The sequence below is a fragment of the Manis javanica genome, chromosome 4 (assembly GCF_040802235.1).
Source record: "Manis javanica isolate MJ-LG chromosome 4, MJ_LKY, whole genome shotgun sequence".
Taxonomy (NCBI): Eukaryota; Metazoa; Chordata; class Mammalia; order Pholidota; family Manidae; genus Manis; species Manis javanica.
The window spans coordinates 19,229,751-19,252,423 of NC_133159.1; the positions used below are offsets into that span (position 1 = coordinate 19,229,751).

The 22,673-nt window shown below is 46.7% G+C and overlaps 1 protein-coding gene across 1 annotated transcript; it reads right to left on the bottom strand.

Annotated features, from left to right (window-relative positions):
- Window positions 1–897: 897 nt before the first annotated feature.
- PAQR7 (progestin and adipoQ receptor family member 7) lies at window positions 898–12,433 on the bottom strand. The gene is given in 4 exon segments (XM_037017742.2): window positions 898–2,443; window positions 2,446–3,001; window positions 6,975–7,065; window positions 10,931–12,433. Coding segments are annotated over 2 exon segments (1,044 nt in total). The 5' UTR covers window positions 2,981–3,001; window positions 6,975–7,065; window positions 10,931–12,433; the 3' UTR covers window positions 898–1,934.
- Between the last annotated feature and the right edge of the window lie 10,240 nt (window positions 12,434–22,673).

Sequence of the window (22,673 nt, forward strand, 5' to 3'; positions counted from 1 at the left end):
GTGGAGCAGAGCCTCAGGTCGGCCTTCTTAAAAGCTCACTCAGCACTACCCTAAGTGGTTGTCATACACTCAAGTTTATAAATTAGCTTTGAAACAAGAAAAGAAAAAACCCTAAGCATAATTATGAAACCATTATGGAAGAGGGTCTAGAAAACGTTAAGTAAAATGAAAGCTAAAAATTTGGAGTTGAGAACTAGATTCCAGTGCCACCTTAATCGCTTATGTGTGACCTCGGACTTTAGAAGGATCACATGAGCTAACACTTGTGAAAGTACTTTGTAAATTCTGAAAGACCCTCAGAAATACGAAAGTGCTGGCATCCCATTAATACTTCCATCCCTAACCACAATCTCCATAGATGTTATTTATATGTGTGTTTATATACACACATATACACAACACACACACACGCATATATACATCAGGACATTTTAGTAGTAGAGTGATAATTTCTTATTCATTTAGGTTTTTTTCTAATTTTACTTCACTGTTCACCTGTTGCTTAGTACTGTGGGAAAGCATATTATAAACATTAACATATATTATAAACATTAACATATAAAATCCTCCTTGACTGAAGGAAAGACCGAAAAATGAAATCTATGTCAAACTGTAAGGTGGGGTTATGTATATTTAAACACATTCCTCTAACTTCTAAATTTTTTTAAACTACCCCCCCGTCCCTGCCACAAAACAAAAAAGTTCATATATATAGTATATGAGAACCCCAACCCCAAGCAAAGATAAAATAGGAGCTGCCTCCCTCCTTCCTGTGCCCACACCCAGAGACCCCAGCTTCTCCAGGAAAACCTCCAACACTGTGAGCAGGCCATTGGGACCCAAAGCCCCATCCCTGGGAGAACAGACAAAAAAACCAAAGAGGCAACTGTTGTCACAGTCACTTTATTGCATCCAGGATATATCAGAGGCCAGACCACCCAATCCCTAACTCCAGCTCCACTCAACTCTTCCTTCCATACCTCTTGGCCTTTGTACAGCTTTTTCCCTGTGCCTAGAATGCCCTTCCTCTCGGCTATCAGCAAATTCCTATTTGCCCTTCCCAATCCAGAGCCTTCCCAACCTAAGGTCCCAGGCAGCACTGATTACTCCCTCCTCATTGCTTTGCCTGACAATTCATTCTGATATTAAAGCCTTTATCATCCACATTAATCCACAGGGCCTAGGCAGTGGCTTGCTTCTAAGCAGAGGCCCAGGAAACACTGAATAGATAACTGAATCATGAACAAGGGAACAGGAGAGAAGCTGGGAACAAGATGTGTAGGACATACAGGCTTGTGCTAGGTGGGTCAGGGCTCACTGCGTAGGACAGTGACTGAGAAGGTATAGGACACTGGATGGGATCCATTTCCACCTGGCACAATCTTCTACCTTTGGGGGTTCTCTGGAGTTCTCAAACTCCAGGCTGAGGTTCAAATAATGGTGAGATCTTGCATTCATTTGGAGCCTTCCCTTTCCCTATCCATCAATGAAATCTGGATAGGTGGGGGTTGCTCCTCTGCTTTTCAGCTCAAATCTGACTCTGGCCTAAAATCCAGATTCACCCCCCGCCACCCCAGATCATTTGGAAGCCCCAAAGCAAAGTCCTGGCCCTAGCTGACTCCCCATCCTCTCCCCTAACGAGAAGCAACTGTGGGAGGCAAATCAGTAGTAAGGGGTGAGAGTGGGGCGTGCCACATCTTTATCTCTTTCTCTTAGGGCAGGGAGCTGGGGCAGGCCCAGGAGTGGACCCCAGCAGCTACCAACCAATCCGCAAATCCAAGGACTGGCCAGTGCCACCCTTGCAGCTGAGACGTTCACAGAGAGACACCACAGGCCAGATACAAACAACTTTACCAGGCCCTGTTCCCATCTGGAGCCAAGCCCGGACCCCTGGGTCCCCATTATACCTCCCTCCCTACCAGCTGCCACCCCTTTCACTGGGTCTTCCGATTGAGTTTGCATCGTACCAGCTGGCTCAGGAAAAATGCAGTGAGCACGCTGCTGCCCACAGTGAGCAGGAAGAGGCCAGAAAAATTGTGGGGCCAGCGGGTATGCAGAGGCTCATAGATGGACCGCCGAGCCTTATAGTCCAGTGCCACGGCCTCCAGCTGAGCCAGTGTGCACAGCACCAGGAACACATGGAAGAGCTGGTGGCCCTGCCCAAAGACATGGCAGCTGCCAGGAAACCAGCGCTCTGGCATGAAGGCTGAGAAGAACACAGCAGCCAGCAGGAAGAAGACCACCTGACACTTGTGGTAGAGAAGTGCCGGGTCATCAGTGACAGGGTCAGGGGACAAAAGGATGCGGTGCACCACAGGGCTGATGTCCAGTGCATACGCCAGTGCCGAGGGCACCTCCTGGCAAGTGCGGCCCAGCAGTCCAGGCCTCTGGATGTATTTGTTGTAGCAGGAGCCAGTGCAGGAAAGCCAGGCGAGAAAGGCGCCATGGGCAGGAAAATGGTCTGCACCTGGGCATGCCAAGCAGGCTCGATGGTGTAGTAGAAGTGCGCCAGGGCACTGGCAAACTGGTACACGGCCACACCCACGTAGTCCAGGAAGAAGAAACTGTAATGCCAGAACTCAGACTTGGCCTGCAGGAGATGAGCCAAGGCACTGAGGGAGAGGTAGGTGAAGGAGGCGAGTACAATGATGAAGAGGGGCAGGGCATGTGGGTCTCCCCAGAAGTCCACGGTCCCCACAGAGATGACCAGCCGCAGCAGCAGCACCAGGGCGGCCAGCAGGTGGGTCCAGACATTCACCGCCTCGTTGTGCTGCTGGAACAGTGTGCGGAAGTAGAAGCGCCAGGTCCGATGCAGCGGCCGGTAACCCACATAGATGTATGGCTTCCAGAAGAGGGGTGGCACCTCGGCTCGGTCTACAGTGAAGACAGGCTCTGGCTGCACAGATGGCTGAGGCTCCTGGTGGACCTGCCACAAACTGGGCAGGAGGTGGCTGAGCTTTTGGGCCACCATTGTGGCCATGGCTGTGGGTCAGGCAGGGTGCTGAGAGAGAGGCCAGAACTAAGTCAGGGGGCTGCTGTCCTCACCCCCTTACCACCTTGAGCAGCAGCTGGGGACTCTAACGCCCAGTTTTTCTCCCTTCCCCCCGCCTTCCCTACCCAGAGCTTCAGAGGACAGGAGTCATCCTAGGAGAGAGCTCAGCTCTGACTTCACGATTGTTCTGCTACCTGATGTATCCCAAGTGCCTAGAACAGTGCCTAGCACATAATAGGTGCTCAATAAGTATTTGAGCATTGCATTAAATAATAAGGCTCACTACCTCAGCCATTTCCTCTTCAGTCTGGGTTCCACAGAGCAGGCCCCATTGTCTTCTCCCATGTTTGTGCTGCCATCAGTGTTCACCTGGTAACAACAATGCCTCGCTAACAGACCCACTGCCTCTACCTTTACCCCTTCTCAGCAGCCAGGATCTCCCACTGACCTTCCATTACACTAAATGATCTCATCCCTGCTACCTTTCCCAGCCTTACTGCTCAACCCAGTGTACTTCAAATCCAACTAAAGGCTCACCAAACTCCTGGGCATGCTGTTTCACATGTCCATAGCTTTGCACAAGCTGTTCCCTCCATCTGAGACATTTTCCTCATCTTGCCTACCTGGCAAACTCCTATTCACCACTCAAAATTCAACCGCATTCCTACTGTGATACTTTCCTGGCCCACTGAACCTCTCTACTTGAGTGACTACCATCAGAATCTATTCTCTGGCCACTGTAAGACTTCTCATGGGCATAAAAATTGTTAATGTGAGCTCATCAAAGGTAGGCAGTTTGCCTCATTATTTTGTGAACCCCTGGTGCTGAGCAGATAGCCAGCACCCAATGTTTGCTGAATGAAAGAATGTAACAGCATCCTGACAGTACTTCATACCCTTCAAGTCCCCAACTCAAAAAACCACTTTTTTCCTGAAAGTCCCCAGTAACAAGTGATCCTATAAAAAACAGCCCTTTCCCTCCACTCAAAAGATCCCTCCTCCAGCCTTCTGATCCCCACTCATGGTTGCTAATTCCAAGTAAATCAAATCTAAGCCCTCACCCTGGCATTTAAGATCCCATGACCTGCTCCTACCCTCATTTTCCACCCAACACAAATGTCACACCCTATGCCAACTTCCTCTCCCTCCTGTGAAATCCTTTAGGGCCAGTACAAGCTGCCACCTCCAGGAGACCTCCTTCCTACTCCCGCACCTTCTATAACCTACAGGTTATAGAATGTAGTGTTTAAAACATACTCATTCATTCATTCATTTAGCAGCCATTTACCAAGCTCCTCCTCTGCCTCAGGTCCTATGCTGGGTCCAGGAAAGCACAGAGTGGAAAAGGATTTGATCCCCACCCTCAGGAATGAACTTCATGGTATGGTAGAGGTTATAGAGAGGAAAATTGTAAGAAATGCTTAGACGGCACTTGCTATGTGCCAGGCACTGTTTTAAGCACTTATGTGTAACTCACTCATTTAAGCTTCATAACACCCTATGAGGTAGGTACTATCATTATTCCCATTTTTTTCAGATAACGATACTAAGGCACAGAGAAATTAAGTACCCTGCCTGCCCACCTAGCTAGGAAAAGGCAGAGGCATGATCTGAATTCAGTCTACAATCTTCACCACTACACAAAACTTTACAAGACCAAGTGGCAAGTGTTACTAACCATTTCATAATTACGTATTCTCCATATATAGTTTTGCCTGGTACCAGTTACCTAATTCAAGCATATCACTATTCATTGTGTCTCTCATTAAATCAAACAGCTTTTGAAACACTAGCATCTTCCAGACAATTCCCCTCCCTTAAATAAATTCCCTCCAACAAGCTTATTGGACTCAGCATCCAGGTTTTCTGTCCATCATTCATCAGGTATTTACTGCAACTGCCTTTGCACCAGTCACTGTAAGAGGCAAGGAGACTGGGCAGGATGAAGCGCTCAGGTTGTCTGCCACAGCAGTAGCATGATCACCCCAAAAGCCACCCCATAATTTACACATAGCCAAATAAAAGCAGGGGGCTTGCAATGCAAAGGCAGCACGCAGACAAGCCCCCAGCCCACACTCCTTTCACTCTAGCCTGATTTGTACCCCTAAGCTCCTCCTGCTGTCTGGCCTTTCCTAGTCTAGTCGGGGTGGGGGGAGTTAAATAACTCACACTACTGCCCAAGGGGTGCTAGGACAGTGGGGTAGAGGACTCTAACACTTCCTATGTCCCCAGTAGCCTGGCACAGGGCAGGTTTAGGAAACAGACCCTGCTGATGAACTAATTAATGGGGCCACTTCCATCCAGAGCACAAGAACCCACGGCCCACCTTGCTAGCAGTGGGGCCAACATTGGATTTCTTCTTCTTCCCAAAAGACTGGGCTTCAGCCTCACTTCAACAATCTGGCCTCTACTGTTGTCTACAATTTTGTCTTCCCAACTCAGAACCTCAGAGAGACAGAGAAGGCCTCTGAAAGCATCTCATGCAGCTCCCTGGTTTTACATTGAGGAAAAAAACAGCCAAGAGACTGGAAGGCCTTCCCCAGAATTGCCCAATCCGTAAGGTTTCCATTCCACCACAAGGGCAGAGGCAGGGAATAATGACATTTGATGGTGGCGTAGTTCTGGGTCCCTGTGATTCATTTAATCTGTGCAATGCTCCATATCCCATTCTTAGAACTTCCCAAGGCATAACAACATATTAAAGGCTCTGAGAAGTCCTGCAGCAAAAAAGCCCACTTCACTTTGTTGAACCTACTTTACCAAGCTTACATGTCCAAGGATTCCTTTCCCAGGAACAATTATAAAGCCAGCTGAAATGTAATAAGCATTTACTATATGATCCCTCTTTACAACCCTGCTGCAAGTAATTCTCATAAGTAGCTTGTGAGGTGGGTATAATTGTGCCCATTTTGTTTTTGAGGATAGTAAAATTTAAGAGAGGTTGGAGCTCCTCAACCAAGGTCACAGAGATAGAGAGCAAGCAAGGTGGAGCCAGGCCTTGGACCCAGCCCTCTCTCTGCAGAACAAAGGCACTCCTCCATGCTCAGGTGCTGTTCTGCGTCCCGTCACATCTATCTGCCTCTCCTAGAACTACTCTGGACAATACTGGTCAAAAGCAGGTAACCAAGGACTTTTCTGTAAATTGTTTCCTTAGGCCCCTAGCAACTGACTCATTCAGGGACCTCAGTCTCCCCCAGTTACCAGCTACCCACTTGCTCTGCACCGGTGAAGCCGCGGCTCACAACTGCCCCCTCAGGTAGATGACAGCTCACCCACAGCCCTTCCCTGCCCCTAGACACAGGGGACCCTCAGCAGAGACTCCAGAGGCCACATACTGGATAACAGAGGTTCTGCCACCCTATTTCGTTTAGACCCCAGCCAGAGGCCCCATTCCTTTTGACCAGGTCTACTTTCAGAATTAGTTTCCATCTCCTGACTCCTCAGGAAAGCAGCCCCAAATCGGGGAAAAGCAGCAGGGGCAGGGGTCCGGCATGAGCCAGGGTAGGGTGGGCTCCAGAGGGCACCCTCAGAGCATCCTCTGAGTAGTCTGCCCACCAGGCTGCCATGACCAGCCTGTTTCAGGCATCCTATCCCAACCCAGTACACCTCTGTGGCCCCCTCCAAGCCTCCCAAATCTCACTGTTACCTAGAGGTTTTTCTCAATCCCAGGGGCTGGTGACTTCTGCTGTGGTACTGGGCAGATTCGCCAGATGCCAAGCACTGGGCAGCACTTCAACAGGTGAGAATCATTAGGGGCGGGGCTTCCAGGAACTGGAGGTATCTTGTGTGATGTCACCAGAGGGTGGGGCCAAAGACACCATCACACCTCCCTCTTCCCCCCACATCACCACTCCCTCACTGGTCATATCCAGGCTAAACTCTGTCTTACTAAGCAGGCCTTAGCTGCAGAAGGAAACTCACCATTAACCTCTGTGTGAAACAACTGGGGAAACCGAGGGCTGGCTGAAAAGGTGCGACTTACCCAAGATCACACAGCAAGGCTGGCAAAGCTAGGCTGAGACCAGACGTCCAGGGCTTGGTTGATGGATATCGGGAAAACCTGAATGGCTCCTCTACTCAGTGGGAATCAGAATGGAAGTAAGTTAGGAGTAAAGAGAAAACAGAAATTGTAAAGGCTTGCAAAGGACTTCAGATTCAGACAAACCAGATTTGACTCCTGAATCTATAACATACTAGCTGTGTGACCTAAGACAAGTGACTCACCTTCTCTGACCTTTAGCTCTCTCATGAAAATTATATTATCTACCTCATAGATTGCTGTAAAGATTAAACTTCTTTAAGTTTTTGAACAAAGTGTTAGTACAGTTAGGGATTCAGTTTAAATGATTGCTATTATTATTAATAATTAACAGTAGTAGTATTTAAAATATCCCCAGCCTGAGAGATCTGCTTGGGGTTCTCTAAAAAATTCTATTCTCTTTTAGCCCCCAGTAGCTGATTCTACTGATTTGGGGGCCTCAGGAAGTTAACTGTCTCTTTAAACATTTACTTTTCTCTGAGGATGCATTTAGGGACCAGGGAAATTTGGCGGGAGTTTGGACTTCTGAGCACACTGACCTTATTTAATAATTAAACTGTTCTCGGTAAAAATCATTCAGAGTAACCCCCTGGATTCACAGAGCCCTGAAGATCTGTATTTGCCCACAGGCCCAAGAGGTGATGGGAAATGGAACCCCCAGGGAAAGGGCCTCAGCTCTTGCAGCCCCAGCAGCCCTGTCCCCGAGAGAGAAGATGAAGGAGGTAGAATGTGCTAGCAGCTGATCCAAAAGCCATGTGGCCTGGCGGAGGTATGCCTTGCAGGTTCGGGAGGCCTCTGGGGTGGGTGAGCCTCAGAACTGAGATCTCCAGGGCCCACGTGAGAGTTCCTCTCAGTCTGAGCAGCCTTCTTCCTCACCCCACCACTTCCTAGCACCCTTCCCCTGCCCAGTTCACACTCCCCTTTTCCTAAGCTTAAAGCCAACTTCCTCACCTCACTTTCCACCGCTAGTTCTTTCTCGTCTCTACATGATACACACTGTCCAAGTCCCCTAGTACCTCTGGGGCAAAACAGAAGACCAAGTTGCAGGGATGGGGTAGCCAATGGGCTTTGGAGTGGAAAAGTGCCAGATTATACCCATCCCACAGATTTTACTCAGTGTCTACTATATGATAGGCCAACACTACAGAGGCAGGGGCACATGGTGAATGAAATAGACAGGCCCTCTGCCTTGATGGGGCTCACCCACACAGACAAAACACCTATGGGCCTAGGAAAACCCAGACTAGGGAGAAGCCACCCAGGCGGTGACCAGGGAGAATGGAGAGAGCTAAGCTGCTGCCCCAAGGGGGTGCCTCTACCATTCACCTATTTCAAGAGAAGCCAGTTCCCCATTTTCATGTTAGGATGGGATTTCAAGTCTGGAACTGAACAGCTGTGTGATTTTGCTAAAGTCCCTTAACTTCTCTGAGTGATTTCTTCATTTATAATCAGAGGATAATAATAGCTGCCTCTTAGGCTCTTGGGAAAGCAAAACAAAGTCATGAGTGCTAGGTATCAGCTCTGGCCCAACACGAGCTCTGCTGTTTGTTGGGTTCTGATCCTGGCTTGGCCACACAATCCCTGTGTAGCCTTAGACAAGTCCATTCCCCTCCTGGCCCCTTTTCCCCAAATGTCAATGGAAACAGTCCATTCACCAGTGACCTTAAAGGCCCCTCAGCTCCTGAGACATTCCAACATTGTTTTAGGTCTACTATGTGTCAGGTGCTGGAGCTTCAGCAGTGAACAAAGCCATTAAAACATCATCCTCATAGAATTAATAGCCCAGCTAATTAACAGCTAAGGGTAACACCTAGGGATATTAATTCTCTGCCTTTGGCGCTGAACAGCCTAACTAAATAACACCTATTATGAATATTTTTTGATTATACAGTTGACCCTTGAACAACATAGGTTTGAACTGCACAGGTCCACTTACATGCAGATTTTTTTCAATAAATATATTGGAAAATTTTTTGGAGACTTGCAACAATTTGAAAAAACTTTTCTCTAGCTTGCTTTATTATAAGAATACAGTATATAACACAGATACAACATGTGTTAATTGACTGTTTATGTTATCTGCTTCCAGTCAACAGCAGGCTATTAGTAGTTAAGTTTTGGGGGAGTCAAAAGTTATGTGAATTTTTGATAGCACAGGGGTCAGCGCCCCAATCCCTCTGTTGTCCAAGAGTCAGCTGTAATTCCTTCTTTGCCTCCTTCCTGGCATGCAGAACATTCACTGTTGCTTCTCTAGGCCCTGATTGTTCAGCACACTCCCTAAAGACAACTGTATCTTTCATGGAAGACAAAGTCTAACCTCATCAGATAAAAATAACAGTAAGTTACACTGGGGCTGTCAGAGGTAAACTTTCTTGAGGGGTCCTGATGAGGACAACACAGTATGGCAGAGCCTGAACTATGATTAAAAAGCTTAGGCACTGACATTCATATTTAGGAGGAGCTCATCTACTCTAGTAGTTTGCTATTTGCAAAGATCCTTCACACCCATTTCATCTCTCACACCAGCTCTGAACCTGGTGTCACAGCCTAGGAGGCTGGATGGTGGGGCACATCACTGACTCCAAAACCAGTGCTCTTGCCCTTCGCCCACTGTTGTCGACTCCCAGGCACCCACTGTGTGGCCACAGATTATACAAGCAAACTTTTCATCCCTGGCTGGCCTCCCCATCTAGGAGCAACTAGGTCACCTCCCTCAACACAAACCAATTGCCCAACTCCACCCAATGTGTTTAAAGAAAATCCTTCCATGTCTTCCAAAACTGAACGGAAACTATTTTTGTTTTTCTGTAACTGCACTTTGGGCCTCCGTTTGTACTGAAAAGTGTGATCAGAATGAAATATTTCTTAAATATTCCTTAAAGGCATTCTTCCATGGAACTCAGACCCACAAATCCTCTGAAGACTGGAAGGAACCTGGAAGAGGAAAGCAGACCCAGAGAGGTTGGGTGAACTGGCTACAGTCACCCAGCACCGGGGATAGAAAAGGGACCTGAGTTTCACCACTGACCATCAAGGGCCCCTCTGGGCAGGGCGACTGAGGTTGGAGAGGGGCAGCTTCTCACCAAGAAGCCCAGAGGTGACCCAGGCCCCATGATGGGAAGCTGGGACCCTCTCCTGTAGGATAAAACATGTGGTCCCGGGCCATCCACTGAGGGGCAGCCAGGTCTGCGAATCCATCAAACTTGCAAACTCTGAAGCCTTGGCCTGATCTGGCCCCTCACTCGGCCAGGCCAGTCGGGGTTCTCAAAGCCCGTAGGCTTGAGGCAAGTGCTGTGGATGGTGTGGAGCTCCCTCCTCTTCCCTCACTGGGTGAAGGGTACACCCATGCTCTCCTGACACCAAGGGAGGCTTTCCCATCCCAACGGGCTTAGACTCTTTTGGAGCAAGAGCCCCTCTAAATCACCAGCAGTGCTGTTCCCACTGTTTCCAATTTCCCAGCTGGGACCTCCTCACATTACCCAGTTCCAGGTACTGCCTGGCGTCTCCCAAGATGCCCCCCAGGGGAAGCCACCTCTCCGCCCATCCTCCTCCAGGCACCAGAGCCCTCCCAGGCCAGCTCTTCCCTCTGCCAACTCCCTCACAGAGGTGCTCCTCCTCCGGCTCCGATTCCCTCTCTCATGCCTCCAGACTTCCCCGAGATGAACCTCCTTCCTGCTCCCACTCCCTCCGCGGGGCGCGCCCCTCCAGCTGATTCCCCCTGGCATCCTCCACTCGTAACCGGAGATGCTCCCTCTCCTGCGCCGCTGTCCCGCCTGTCCTCACGCCGCCGCGCCCCGAGCCCCGAGCTCCAGCCCGCACAGCACCCCGCGCCCCGTCGTGCCCCACGCGGCGGCCTCACCGCCCGCCCTCCCGGCCTCCCGCTGCCCCGACCCGGGTACCTGCCGCGAGCGGAGCTGGGAGCGCGGCCCCGCCAGCCCGCAAATAGAGGGGCGGCGGTCGTGGCCCCGCCCCAGCGGGGAGGCGACGGCGGGAGCGCGCTTGTCCGGCCGGGCTGGAGCGTGTGCTGTGCCCGCCGCGCCCACGTGCTGCGGGCGGAGGTGACTTGTGTCGCCCAGACGCGAGAGCCTTGCGAGTTCCTGGGGACGTTCTGCAGATGGGCACACGGGGACCCAGAGAGGAGTGGTGCCCAAGCCCTGCGGCTCGGCGCTGGCGCTGTGCAGGCTGCACTAGCGGTTTGTGCTTCCGGCCCGCGGATTTGAACCACCAGCTCCAGGTTCTGGGCCCGGCGCCCTCGGAGAGTTGTAGCAGGAGAGTCCCGGCTCGGTCCCGAAGCCATTTAAACCCACACCCCCCACCCTCATTCGGCGACTTCTGGTCGAGATAGCCTGGCTTTCCCACCGCTGCACCCCTGCTTCATTCAAGTTTCTACCTAAAGCCCAGATCTTGCTCAGCTTCTCCTGACCTGCCCAGCCCCAAGGCATGTTGTCTGAACCTTTATGAAAACACCTACTTTCTACTCCCTGGTGTCAATCTCCCGCCCGGAGTGGGGCACCTGAAGGTGAGGAAACTGCACATCGTAGGCCCTCAGTGAGTACTGGACCAACAATGGCATGAATTGTCTGCTCCTTTAGTGTGCAAAGACCACAACAAGGCAGAGTGGGGAGACGTGTCCGGCCCATCTTGGGAGCATACCTACTGAGGGATGGTGGGCTTAGAGCAGACTGTCTAGGAAGGGCACTGCTATGGACCCAGCAGCTGTGAGTCCACTGGGAGAGACGTGATGTCAGGATCCAAGTCCTGGCACCACCCCCAACCCACCTTGTTCTTTCTGGGCCTGGCCTCAGTTTCCTTACCTGTAAAATGGAGATGATAAAACCAACCGTGAAGGGGTTGTCAGGAGAATTACATAAAACAATGGATAGGAATGTTCTTTGTCAACTGCAATGTACTAAAGGAATGTATATTTATTATATTGTAACATATAATCATAATGTAGTAGGATAAATCAGGTCTTCAACAGGTTCAAGCAAACCCATAAGAATTAGTTAACTCTCCATCACCCACAAGAAAAGGAAAAGTGGCATAGAAAATCTAGTAATTTGGAACAGGTAAGGTATAGGAAATGAAAACAAGCAATGACAGTCTGGAGATTATATTCTATATGATGGACTATATTTTAGTGAATAAACTTTAAAATTTGAAAGGTGACTTGGAAACACCTGCTCTGTCTGGACTTGTTTTTAAAGCTGTCCTTTATTAAGCTCTTGCCATGTACAAAGTCATGTGTTAAACAGTTACCGTGACTACTTCCTTTGATCCAGACAACCCTATTAAACCATTTTACAAATAGGGAAACAAGACTCAAAAAGGGTAGACGAGACTTGTTATATTGTCTCATTTAGCCTCATGCAGTCCTGCAAGGTGAGTGTGATGACACCCATTTTATGGGTAGAAAAACTGAGGTCCAGAGGAAAGAAACGATGCATTCCAGGTCACACAGCTCCCCATGTATTCAGATTGTGGGAAACAGACCTGGAGTTGTGTATGGGATAGAAAAGTCACTTGACCATGAAACTCAGCAGTGTACATTTGAGAGCTGAATGATAAAAGTAAGAACAGTGACCTATTTTGTACCCCTTGTCATGTGTTAGACCTGATGCAAAGCCCCTTACATGCACTGTAGGCCCATAGGGGTTCTTACTTTGTGGATGAGGAAAGAGGCTCAGGAATATGCTTCTTGCCCAAGGCCACCCAGCTGGTGGTAAACCTGGTGCAAACCCAGCTCTTATCAGCTACACAGTACTGGTAACAAGGAGTGAAGCTATGGGGCTGGGACACTTCGTTCCCTCCCCTGCTCTGCTCCAGCTCCTTTTCCCAGCCCAGGCAGGGAGAGCACAGCCCCAGGGCAGCCTAGAACACCTTCCTCCCCTCTCTCCCCCAGCTCAGGCCACATGGATTAGGCTCAAAGACTCCACTGCTCAGGAAGCCCAGATCCCTGTAATCCTTTGCATCCAGACCCTGGAAGGGGTCCTACCCAGGAACCTGTGCGTCATCCAGCTGCCCTCCCAGGGGCCAGGCTCAGCCCTAGAGGAACAAGGTCTCCCAGGAAACTGGATTCCTGGGCATGCCTAAGGAGTCACAGGCCTCAGAAGTCAGGCTCTGAGCTGGGAGACCATCAGGAAGAGTCTGTGGATCTGAAGTAGGAGAAAGGTTGAATGAGGGTGCCTGAGCTCTCCTGAACACATTCTTGTCTTTTTCCCAAAACAAGGGCAACTATTCATAATTGGAGGCAGAAAAGCAGTGAAGCACATGCATGTATTCGGCCAGGGTTCACACCTTAGCCCTGTTACTCACCAGCTGTGTCTTCCTGGGCAAGTATGTAACCTCTCTGGACTCTGTAATCGCCTCCACTCCAAGACAGGTTACTAATACCCACCATACAGGGTTGGCATGAGGAGTAAATGAAATAATACATATACAGTGCTCACAGGGCCAGGCATATAGTGATAGCTCCATAAAATGCCAACTGTTTTTACTCTATGTCAGTTCTTTACTCTCTCCCTTTGTCAGTAAGTGGGAAAAATAAAGGCTTGTAATCCCCCAGATTTTGAGGTGGTTTGATACACAGCATTATCGAAGCGATTCCTGACTTGTACACATAGTAAACCCAGGGTCTGACACAAGACCACAATCTTAATCATGCACTGTGCAGTGGGTGCACAGTAGAAAGGACTGATTTTTTCCATAAATTTGCTACCTAGAGGCCACTTGGGGTGAATCTTAAAGAATTAGGAAGAGTTCACCAAACCCTGAGGAGGAGGAAGAACTTTCCAGGCACAGGGAACAACACGTGCGAAGTTACAGGGCTGTGAGTGGTCGGGTAAGTGTAGGGAATGAGCCTACACTTGTGGGGCCGGAGCATGGGGGACCCGGTGGCAGCAGATGACATTAGAAAGTCAGGGAGAGACTAGACTGCGATGAGCACAGCCGAGGTGGGAGGGCTTTTTCCTGAAGGCAGAGTGGAGATTGCAGAGACTAGAGAGGGTTTTCTTTGGAGCAAGTTGGGTGGAATGGGGTGGCTTTCCTCTACTTCAAACCTGGGGCTTCAAGGAGACCTGTCAGAGGGGTGGCATGCCCTGGGGCTCCCTGACTTGGTAGCTGACTCTTGCCCAAGAATCCCAGAGGGGAAGGGCTTGCTGTAGAAGCTGAGTAGAGGGCAGTAGGGGGAGGGAACAGCAGTCCCATGTGAGCTCACCTCAGGTGCATGCTGCCCCCCAAGGCCAGGACTGGGCCACAGGAGAGAACCTGGAGCATGGCTTTAGATCCAGCCCTGGAAGGTCTCCTGAAGGTGCCAGGAAGCCTCAACAGAGAGAGGCTGGAGGCATCCTGGGATTGGGGGAGGCATAATAAGCAACTGGCTGGTGTAGATGCAGATCTCCACAGATGGAAGGCCCCTGCAATGCTAGTCCCAGTGCAGCAACCACAAGAGTGGCCTGGTCACAGCCTGGGCACCCGTCTGATTTCAGCCTCAGCAAGGGTGGACAGCTGCATGCGTTCCCACACCAGCCCCACTGCAAGTGCTCCCAGGCAGGCCTCTGCACTCTGCTAGTTTAGGTGCAGACCGGAAGTGCAGGCACTTAACACCCTAAGGGAACAGCCCTCACACAGAGGTGCAGGAAGCTGGTGGACAAAGCCCCAGCCTTCAGTCCAAAAGAAGATGACTCTTAGGAGTAGTCTGCCTGCACATCAAGCTTCCTGGATCCAGGCTCCACCATCTAAAGCAGAAGCCTGGAAGACAGCCTCCTTTGTTCTGGGCCCCCCTCTTCTGCCTTCTGTGGTCACCTCCCAAGCAAACTGCCTGCACCTAAGTCTCTGTCTCAGGATCCACCTGAAGGGAAAACCAGACCAAGACTTCCAGGAAAGCGCCCCAGCACACAAAAAGTCACCTTAAATGCCTGCCAAGCCTGCACAGTACTAGCTCAAGACAGTCTGGGTGGCCTGGTACCCTCCCTCCTCCCTGCCTCCTGCAGCAGCCCTGGCAATGGGGAGGATGGGTGGAGGCTCCAAGTACAGAAGTGAAGAGGCCAATGATGTGCTCCTTTCTAACCCACTGAAAGTTGGCAAGACATTCCCCCCTCTGGAGCTCTGCCCTTGATATTCTGTCTGCCTGGAGCCCACTTTACCCCAGACAAGGCTAGTTACATAATTTCTGGGGCCCTGTACAAAATAATGCAGGCCTTCATTCAAAAATTAAGTATTTCAAGATATTGGCAGCAGAACATTAAATCAATCTTAGGATTCTTCTGAGGACAGTGTCATGTGTGACGGCACAGGTCACATGGCCATGAAGGAGAGCCTGGCTCCAAACAGCTGAACATCTGACTACCCCACCTCCTTCAGGTCTCTGTTTAAATGTCACCTTATCAGAGAAGCTTTTCTTGACCATCTATACAAGCATACCTCATTTTATTGTACTTCATTTTATTGTGCCTTGCAGATAATTGCATTTTTCACAAATTAAAGGTTTGGAGCAACCCCACATTGAGAAAGTCTCTCAGCACCATTTTTCAAAAAGCATTTGCTCACTTCGTGTCTCTGCATCACATTTTGGTAATTCTCACAATACTTCATACTTTCTCATAATTCTTATATGTATTATGGCCATCAGTGATCTTTGATGTTACTATTGTAGTTGCTTTGGGGCACCATGAATCACACCCATATATGACAGCAAACTTAATAAATGTTGTGTGTGCTCTGACTGTTCTACCAACTGTTCCCCCATCTCTCCCCATCTCCTCAGGCCTCCCTAGTCCCTGAGAAACAACAATATGAAATTAGGCCAATTAACAACCCTACAATGACCTCTAAGTGTCCAAGCAAAAACGAGAGTGACACATCTCATCAAGAGATTAAATGATTAAGCTTAGTGAGGAAGGTATATTGAAAGCTAGTCCTCTTGGGCCAGTTAGCCCAGTTGTGCATGCAAAGGGAAACTTCTTGAAGGAAATGAAAAGTGGTACTCCAGTGAATACACAAGTGATAAGAAAGTGTAACAGCCTTATTGGTGAAGGTTTGATATGGTGAAAGTGTTAATGGTCTGAATACAAGATCAAACCAGCCACAACATTCCCTTAAACAAATGCTGATGTAGAAGCTACAGCAAGTTATCCAGAAGATCTAGCCAAGATTATTAATGAGGGTGGCTACACTAAATAGATTTTCAATGTAGATTAAACAATTTTATGTTAGAGGAAGATGCCACCTAGGATTTGCACAGCTATAGAGGAGAAGTCAATGCCTGACTTCCAAGCTGCGAAGGACGGGCTGACTCTTGTTAGGGGCTAACACAGCTGGTGACTTTGAATTAAAGCCAGCACTCACCAACCATTCCTAAAACCCTAGGGCCCTTAAAAACTATGCTAAATCTACCTGCCTATGCTCTGTAAATAAAACAACAAAGCCTGGATGATAGTTCATCTGTGTGCAACATGGTTTACTGAGTATTTTAAGCCCACTGTTTGACACCTACTGCTTAAAAAAAAAAAGATGCCTTTCAAAATATTACTGCTCATTGACAATGCACCTGGTCACCCAAGAGCTCTGATGGAGGTGGACACTGAGATTGATGTTATTTTCAGACCATTCCACAGCCCATGGATAAAGGGGTAATTTTAATTTTCAAGTCTTATTATTTAAGAAATACATTTTGTAAGGCTATAGTGATTCCTCCGATGGACCTGGACAAAGTACATTGAAAACCTTCTGGAAAGGATTCACCATTCTAGATGCCATGAAGAACATATGTGATTCATGGGAAGAGGTCAAAACATCAACATTACTAGGCAGTTGGAAGAAGTTGATCCCACCCTTCATGGATGACTTTGAGGGGTTCAAGACTCCAGTGGAGGAAGTCACTGCAGATGTGGTGGAGACACCAAGAGAATTAGAGTTAGAAGTGGAGCCTGAAGATGTGACTGAATTGCTGTGATCTCATGATACAACTTTAATGGATGAAGAGTTCCTTCTTATGGACGAGCAAAGAAAGTGGTTTCGAAAGGTGATGGAATCTACTCCTAGTGACGATACTGTAAAGATTGTTAAAATGATAACAAAGGATTTAGAATATTACATAACTTAGTTGATAAAGCAGTGGTGGGGCTTGAGAGAATTGACTCCAATTTGGAAAGTTTTACTGTGGGTAAAATGCTATGAAACAACATCACATGCTACAAGAAATTGTTTGTAAAAGGAACAGTCCGTCAATACAACCAATTTCATTGTTGTCTTATTTACAGAAATTGCCCCAGCCACCCCAACCTTCAGCAGCCACCGTGCTGATCAGTAAGCTGCTGTGAACCTCAAGGCAAGACCGCCCACCAGCAAAAAGATCTGACCCTCTGAAAGCTCAGCTGATGGTTAACATTTTTAGCAATGAAGTATTTTTAGTTAAGGTATTTACATTGTTTACTTACAACACTATTGCACACTTAGTAGACTTACATAGACAGTATAGTGTAAATGTAACTTTTATATGCACTAAGAAACCAAAAAATTCGCTTGCCTCACTTAAACGTCATTTTCACTTTATTGAGGTGGCCTGGAACTGAACTGGCAGTTTCTCCAAGATATACCTATATACACTGGCCCCTGGCCCCCTCATCCACCACATCTTACCAGGCCCCTCTAATAACTCTTTCCAGGCTCATCCTCCTTCAGGGCACTTAGCACCTCAGGACATACTGATTTTTCCTGTCACAGTGTAAGCCCTGGAGGTCATCAATCCTGTCTGGTTATTGCTATTTCCCCAGGACTAGAACAGTTTGTGAGACACGGTAAGTGCTCAACAGAGACGAACCGAAGGAAAGGAGGGCAGGAGGGAGGGAAGATGTTTTCATCCCACCTGGAGCAGGCCTGGGCTGGGGGACAGAAAATCTTTGAGTAGTCTCAAGTTGTGACTCTTATGCTCTCAAATTACTGAAATGAAACTCTTTCATGACTTACAGTGATTGGAAAATTAAAAAAAAAAAAATCTGACAGTGTCCAGTGAAGTCATAGGAACGGCTCTTGATTTCAACCAAGAGACCAGAAGACCCAGCCCCCAGAAAGTGTCTAAACAGGCAGTCCGGGCAAAAGACAAAGCTGTATTCTTTGGTACTAGAGAGTCGTGAGTTCCCACCTTCTTCAAGGTGGTGGTTCCACACACATACGTATGCCGCCCTTCTATCTACACAAATGTAGCATGCCATTCAGTGTTTGCTGCCTTCCTTTTCTACTTAACATCTTTAGATATCATTGCTTGTATGCACATGAAAGACTTTCTCATTCCTATTTATGGATGAATAGTTTCCACTGTAGGTATGGATTATAATTTACTTAACCAATCTCTTATGAACGGACACTTAAATTGTTTCTAGTCTTTTGCTCATAAACAATGTTGCAATAAATGACCTTTCTTTCACCTACAAAATTTTGCCTGTGTGCAAGGATAGTTATAAAATCAAGTCTTAGAAGTAGAATGACTGGGTCAAAGCAGATTTTGATAGATATTGCTAAATTGCTCTCCTTGGCATTGGGCTAATTTATGCTCCCCTGAGCAATGTATCAAAGTGCCTGGTTGCCTTGCTGACAGTGTGGTATCAGACTCTCTGGTTTTTGCTAATCTGCTAGGTAGAAAGTGGAATTCTCAGTTTTCTTTTACTTTGCATTTCTCCTATTATGAATTAGGCTGAATATCCATTAAAACACATTGTGATATTGTAGTTTATTATAAGAAATATTTATTTGGTCTCCATCCCTGTTCCTGGCACAGAACTCCTGAAATCCTTGTAATTTTCTAAGAAAACAACACTAAGAGTATCTCTTTTCTAATATTTGTCTTTGACCCGATCCCTGACACAGGGCTCCTGAAACCCTTGTAAATTCCTAAGTGATAAGATCACTAGGAGCATCTTTTGTTCTATTGAGGTCTCTGGGAGGCTCCTGCATGGGGGCTGCTCAGCAGAAAGACCAAGTTGTGATTAGAAGTTTGGAAGGTTCAGCCCTACCCCCATCCTCCCGAGAGGGAATAGGGGCTGGAAATGGAGTTAATGACTAATGAGGCTACATGGGGCCTCCATGAAATCCCAATAGCACAGGATTCGAAGGGCTTCTAGGTGGGCGAACACATCTACACTAGCCAGGGTGACGCACCCAACACCACGGGGCCAGGAGCTCCTGCACTCGGGACCCGCGCAGACCTGGCCCTGTGTGTCTCTTCATCTGGCTGTTCATCTGTATGCTTTGTCATGTCCTTTAATAAACTGAGTGAATAAATGTGTTTCCCTGAGTTCTATGAGCCACTCTAGCAAATTAATCAAACCCAAAGAGGGGCTCACTGGAACCACTTTGACCAGCTGGTTTGGCTTGCTGCTCGTGTCTTGAAGGAGGGGATGGGGTCTTGTGGGACTGAGCCCTTAGCCTGTGGAATCTGATGCTATCTCTGGGTAGATAGTATCAGAACTGTGTTGAATTCTTGGACACTCTGCTAGTATCTAAGAATTGCTTGGTGTTGTGTGGGAAACACCTGCCCACCACCACATACATACACACAGACACTGGACTAGAGTCCAGGAACCCAAAGACACATTTAAAAAGAAACAATTCACCCATAATCCCCACTTCTAACATTTCAGCTAATTTTAATTTCCTCATTTCCTTAAGTTTACAGCCCATATTCAGACACCATTTTTCATAGTCTTAATCAAAAAGAGAATTTAATGTTCTGCTCTTCAGTTTAATTCATTTTTGAATGAACATTTCGTCAGATACCAGTCAGGTTGAACTAGATTATGCTGCAGTAGCAAACACCACCAATATTTTAGCAGCTTAAATCAAGGAGTATTTCATGTTCCCTCCGCATGTCAGTTGGCCGTGTTTCTGCTTGTCATCCTCACTCCAGAGCCCAGGCTGATGGAGCAGCCTTGAGGTGCAGCCAGCCACTTCCTCAGAAGTTAACAGTATGGTTAATGTGATGCTGGCTCTTAAATTTGCTTGAGTAACATATATCACATCCATTAACATATCATTGGTTGAAGCAAGTCACATGGCCACAACTAACTTCAAAGAGTAGGGAAGAAACAAATATTTGGCAGCCAGCACTAATGGCTACCACGCGAGCGCACCCAGTCTATCCTGGCTCTCTGCCCAGTCCTGGGAAAAGGGAGATGAATTAGATGTTGTCCCTTCCATCAGCACTCTCCATGGTCCTACATGACGAGAGTGATCTTTCTGAGGTAAACATGTAACAATCATTTTTAATAGCTCCAGAATATTTGATCAATAGAACAGACCATTATTTCTTGAATGTTGCATATTCAGGATATTTTTCTCTTCCTCTTTTTCTTTCAGTATTTAAATAATGCTGCCCGTAGAAACAACTTAAGTGTTTGTCCATGGATGAATGGGTAAAGAAAATGTGGTATTTGTGAACCCAGACATAGATTTATTTGCTTATACCTTCACCAGGCTCTCCTTCCACAGTCACCTTACATGTTTCACAACCTTTCAAGGATCATTAACCTTGCCTTGTCTACTGTCCTCTTCCCTGAAGCTAGTTACGGCCCTGGGGTGGAGGGGGATGGTAGTTGATAACATCTGTGTTGCAGAGCTGATACCAGACAGGGAGTCTCCACCAACCATGCCAAGACTCCTCAGGTGGTGCCAGGAAGATGGGATCGGTGTGTAATTCCAAGGAGTTTCAAGGCCTTTCCAGTTTCTGCCCTACCCCCACATTCCTTTGCCAGTAGTATATAACCTGTCCCTTAGCCTAGTCAGGCAAGGAAGATTTGGGAAGTCCCCTGCCTGCTCGTTGGGCTTCCCTTCTGATAATAAAGCATTCTCTGCTGCAAACCCAGAGACTTGGAAATTGGGTTGCTGTACATTGAGCACACAAATCCAGATGTGGGGGTTCAGTAACATATATATATATATAATGGAATATTACTCAGTCATAAAAATAAGAAACCTTGCTATTTGTGACAACATGGAGGGATTTTGACAGCATTATGCTAAGTGAAATAAATCAGACAAAGAGAAACAAATATCATATGATCTCATTTATAGGTGAACTCTAAAAAAAACAAGCTCATAGATATAGAAATAGATTGGTGGTTGCCAGAGGTGGGAGATGGCACTATAAGTAAAGGGGGTCAAAAGGTACAAACTTCCAGTCATAAAATAAAAAATTCATGGGATGTACAAGATGGTGACAATAGCTAATAACACTGGCTAATAACACTGTATTACATATTTGGAAGTTGCTAAGAGAGTAAATTTTCACAAGAAAATAAATTTTGTCACAAGAAAATATTTTGTAACTACATGTAGTGATGACTGTTAACCAGACTTCTTGTGATCATTTCACAATATATGCAAATATCAAATCATTATGCTGTATACCTGAAACAGATAGTTATATGTCGATTATACCTCATAAAAAAATGAATAAAATAAAATTGCATATAATCACATCAAAAAGAAGTAAATATTGAGGAAAAACAATAGTATAAGATTTAAATAATGAAGTCTACAAAATTTTGCTTATGAAAATTTCAAAGATATATGAAAGTTTATGTTCATAAATTAGAAAATTCAATATTGTTAAGATAGCAGTTCTCTCCAAACTGATCTGTATATTCAATTCAATTCTTATCAAACTTCCAGCAGACATTTTTTACAAAATTGACAAACTGGTCCTAAAATTTGTATGAGAATGCAAAGGACCCAAAATAGGCAGAACAATTCTGAAAAAGGAGAACAAAGTGGAGGGCTTATACTTCCTGATTTCATAATATACTATCAAACTACATAACCAAAACACCATGGTACTGACATAAGAGTAGTTATATGGATCAGTGGAACAGAATTGAGAGTCCAGAAATTAACCCTTACATTTATTATAAATTAACTAAAAATAAGACTGAGAAAAAGTATTTGCAAATATCATGTATCTGCTAAAGGCCTTGTGTCTAGGATATATAAAGAACACTTACAACTCAATTAAAAGCTAAATAATTCAATTTTAAAATGGGCAAAGGATTTGAATAAACATTTCACCAAAGAGGATACATGAATAGCCAATAAAAACATGGGAAGATGCTCAGGATCATGAGTCACTGTGGGAATGCAAATCAAAACCACAATGAATTACCACTTCATATCCACTGGATGACTATAATTAGCAAGAAAAGAAATAGCAAGTGTGAAGGATGTGAGGAAGTTGGAACCCTCATACATTGCTGATGGGAGTGTAAACAGTGCAGCCACTTTGGAAAATAATTTGGCAGTTCCTCAAAGAATTAAACTTAGAGTTATCATATGACCTAGTAATTTCACTCTGAGGAATCTACTCAAGAGAACGGAAAGCATACATCTACACAAAGACTTATACACAAATGTCCATAGAAGCATTATTCATACTAGTCCCCCAAAGTGGAAACAACACAAACATCCATCAGTGATGAATGCATCCATAAAATGTGGTATATCCATACAAGAGAATATTGTTTGGCCATGAAAAGGAATGAAGTCCTGATGTATGCTACACGGATGAACCTCAGAAATATTAGGCTCAGTAAAAAAGCCAGGTGAAAAAAACATACCGCACGATTCCATTTATATGAGATGTCCAGAGAAGACAAG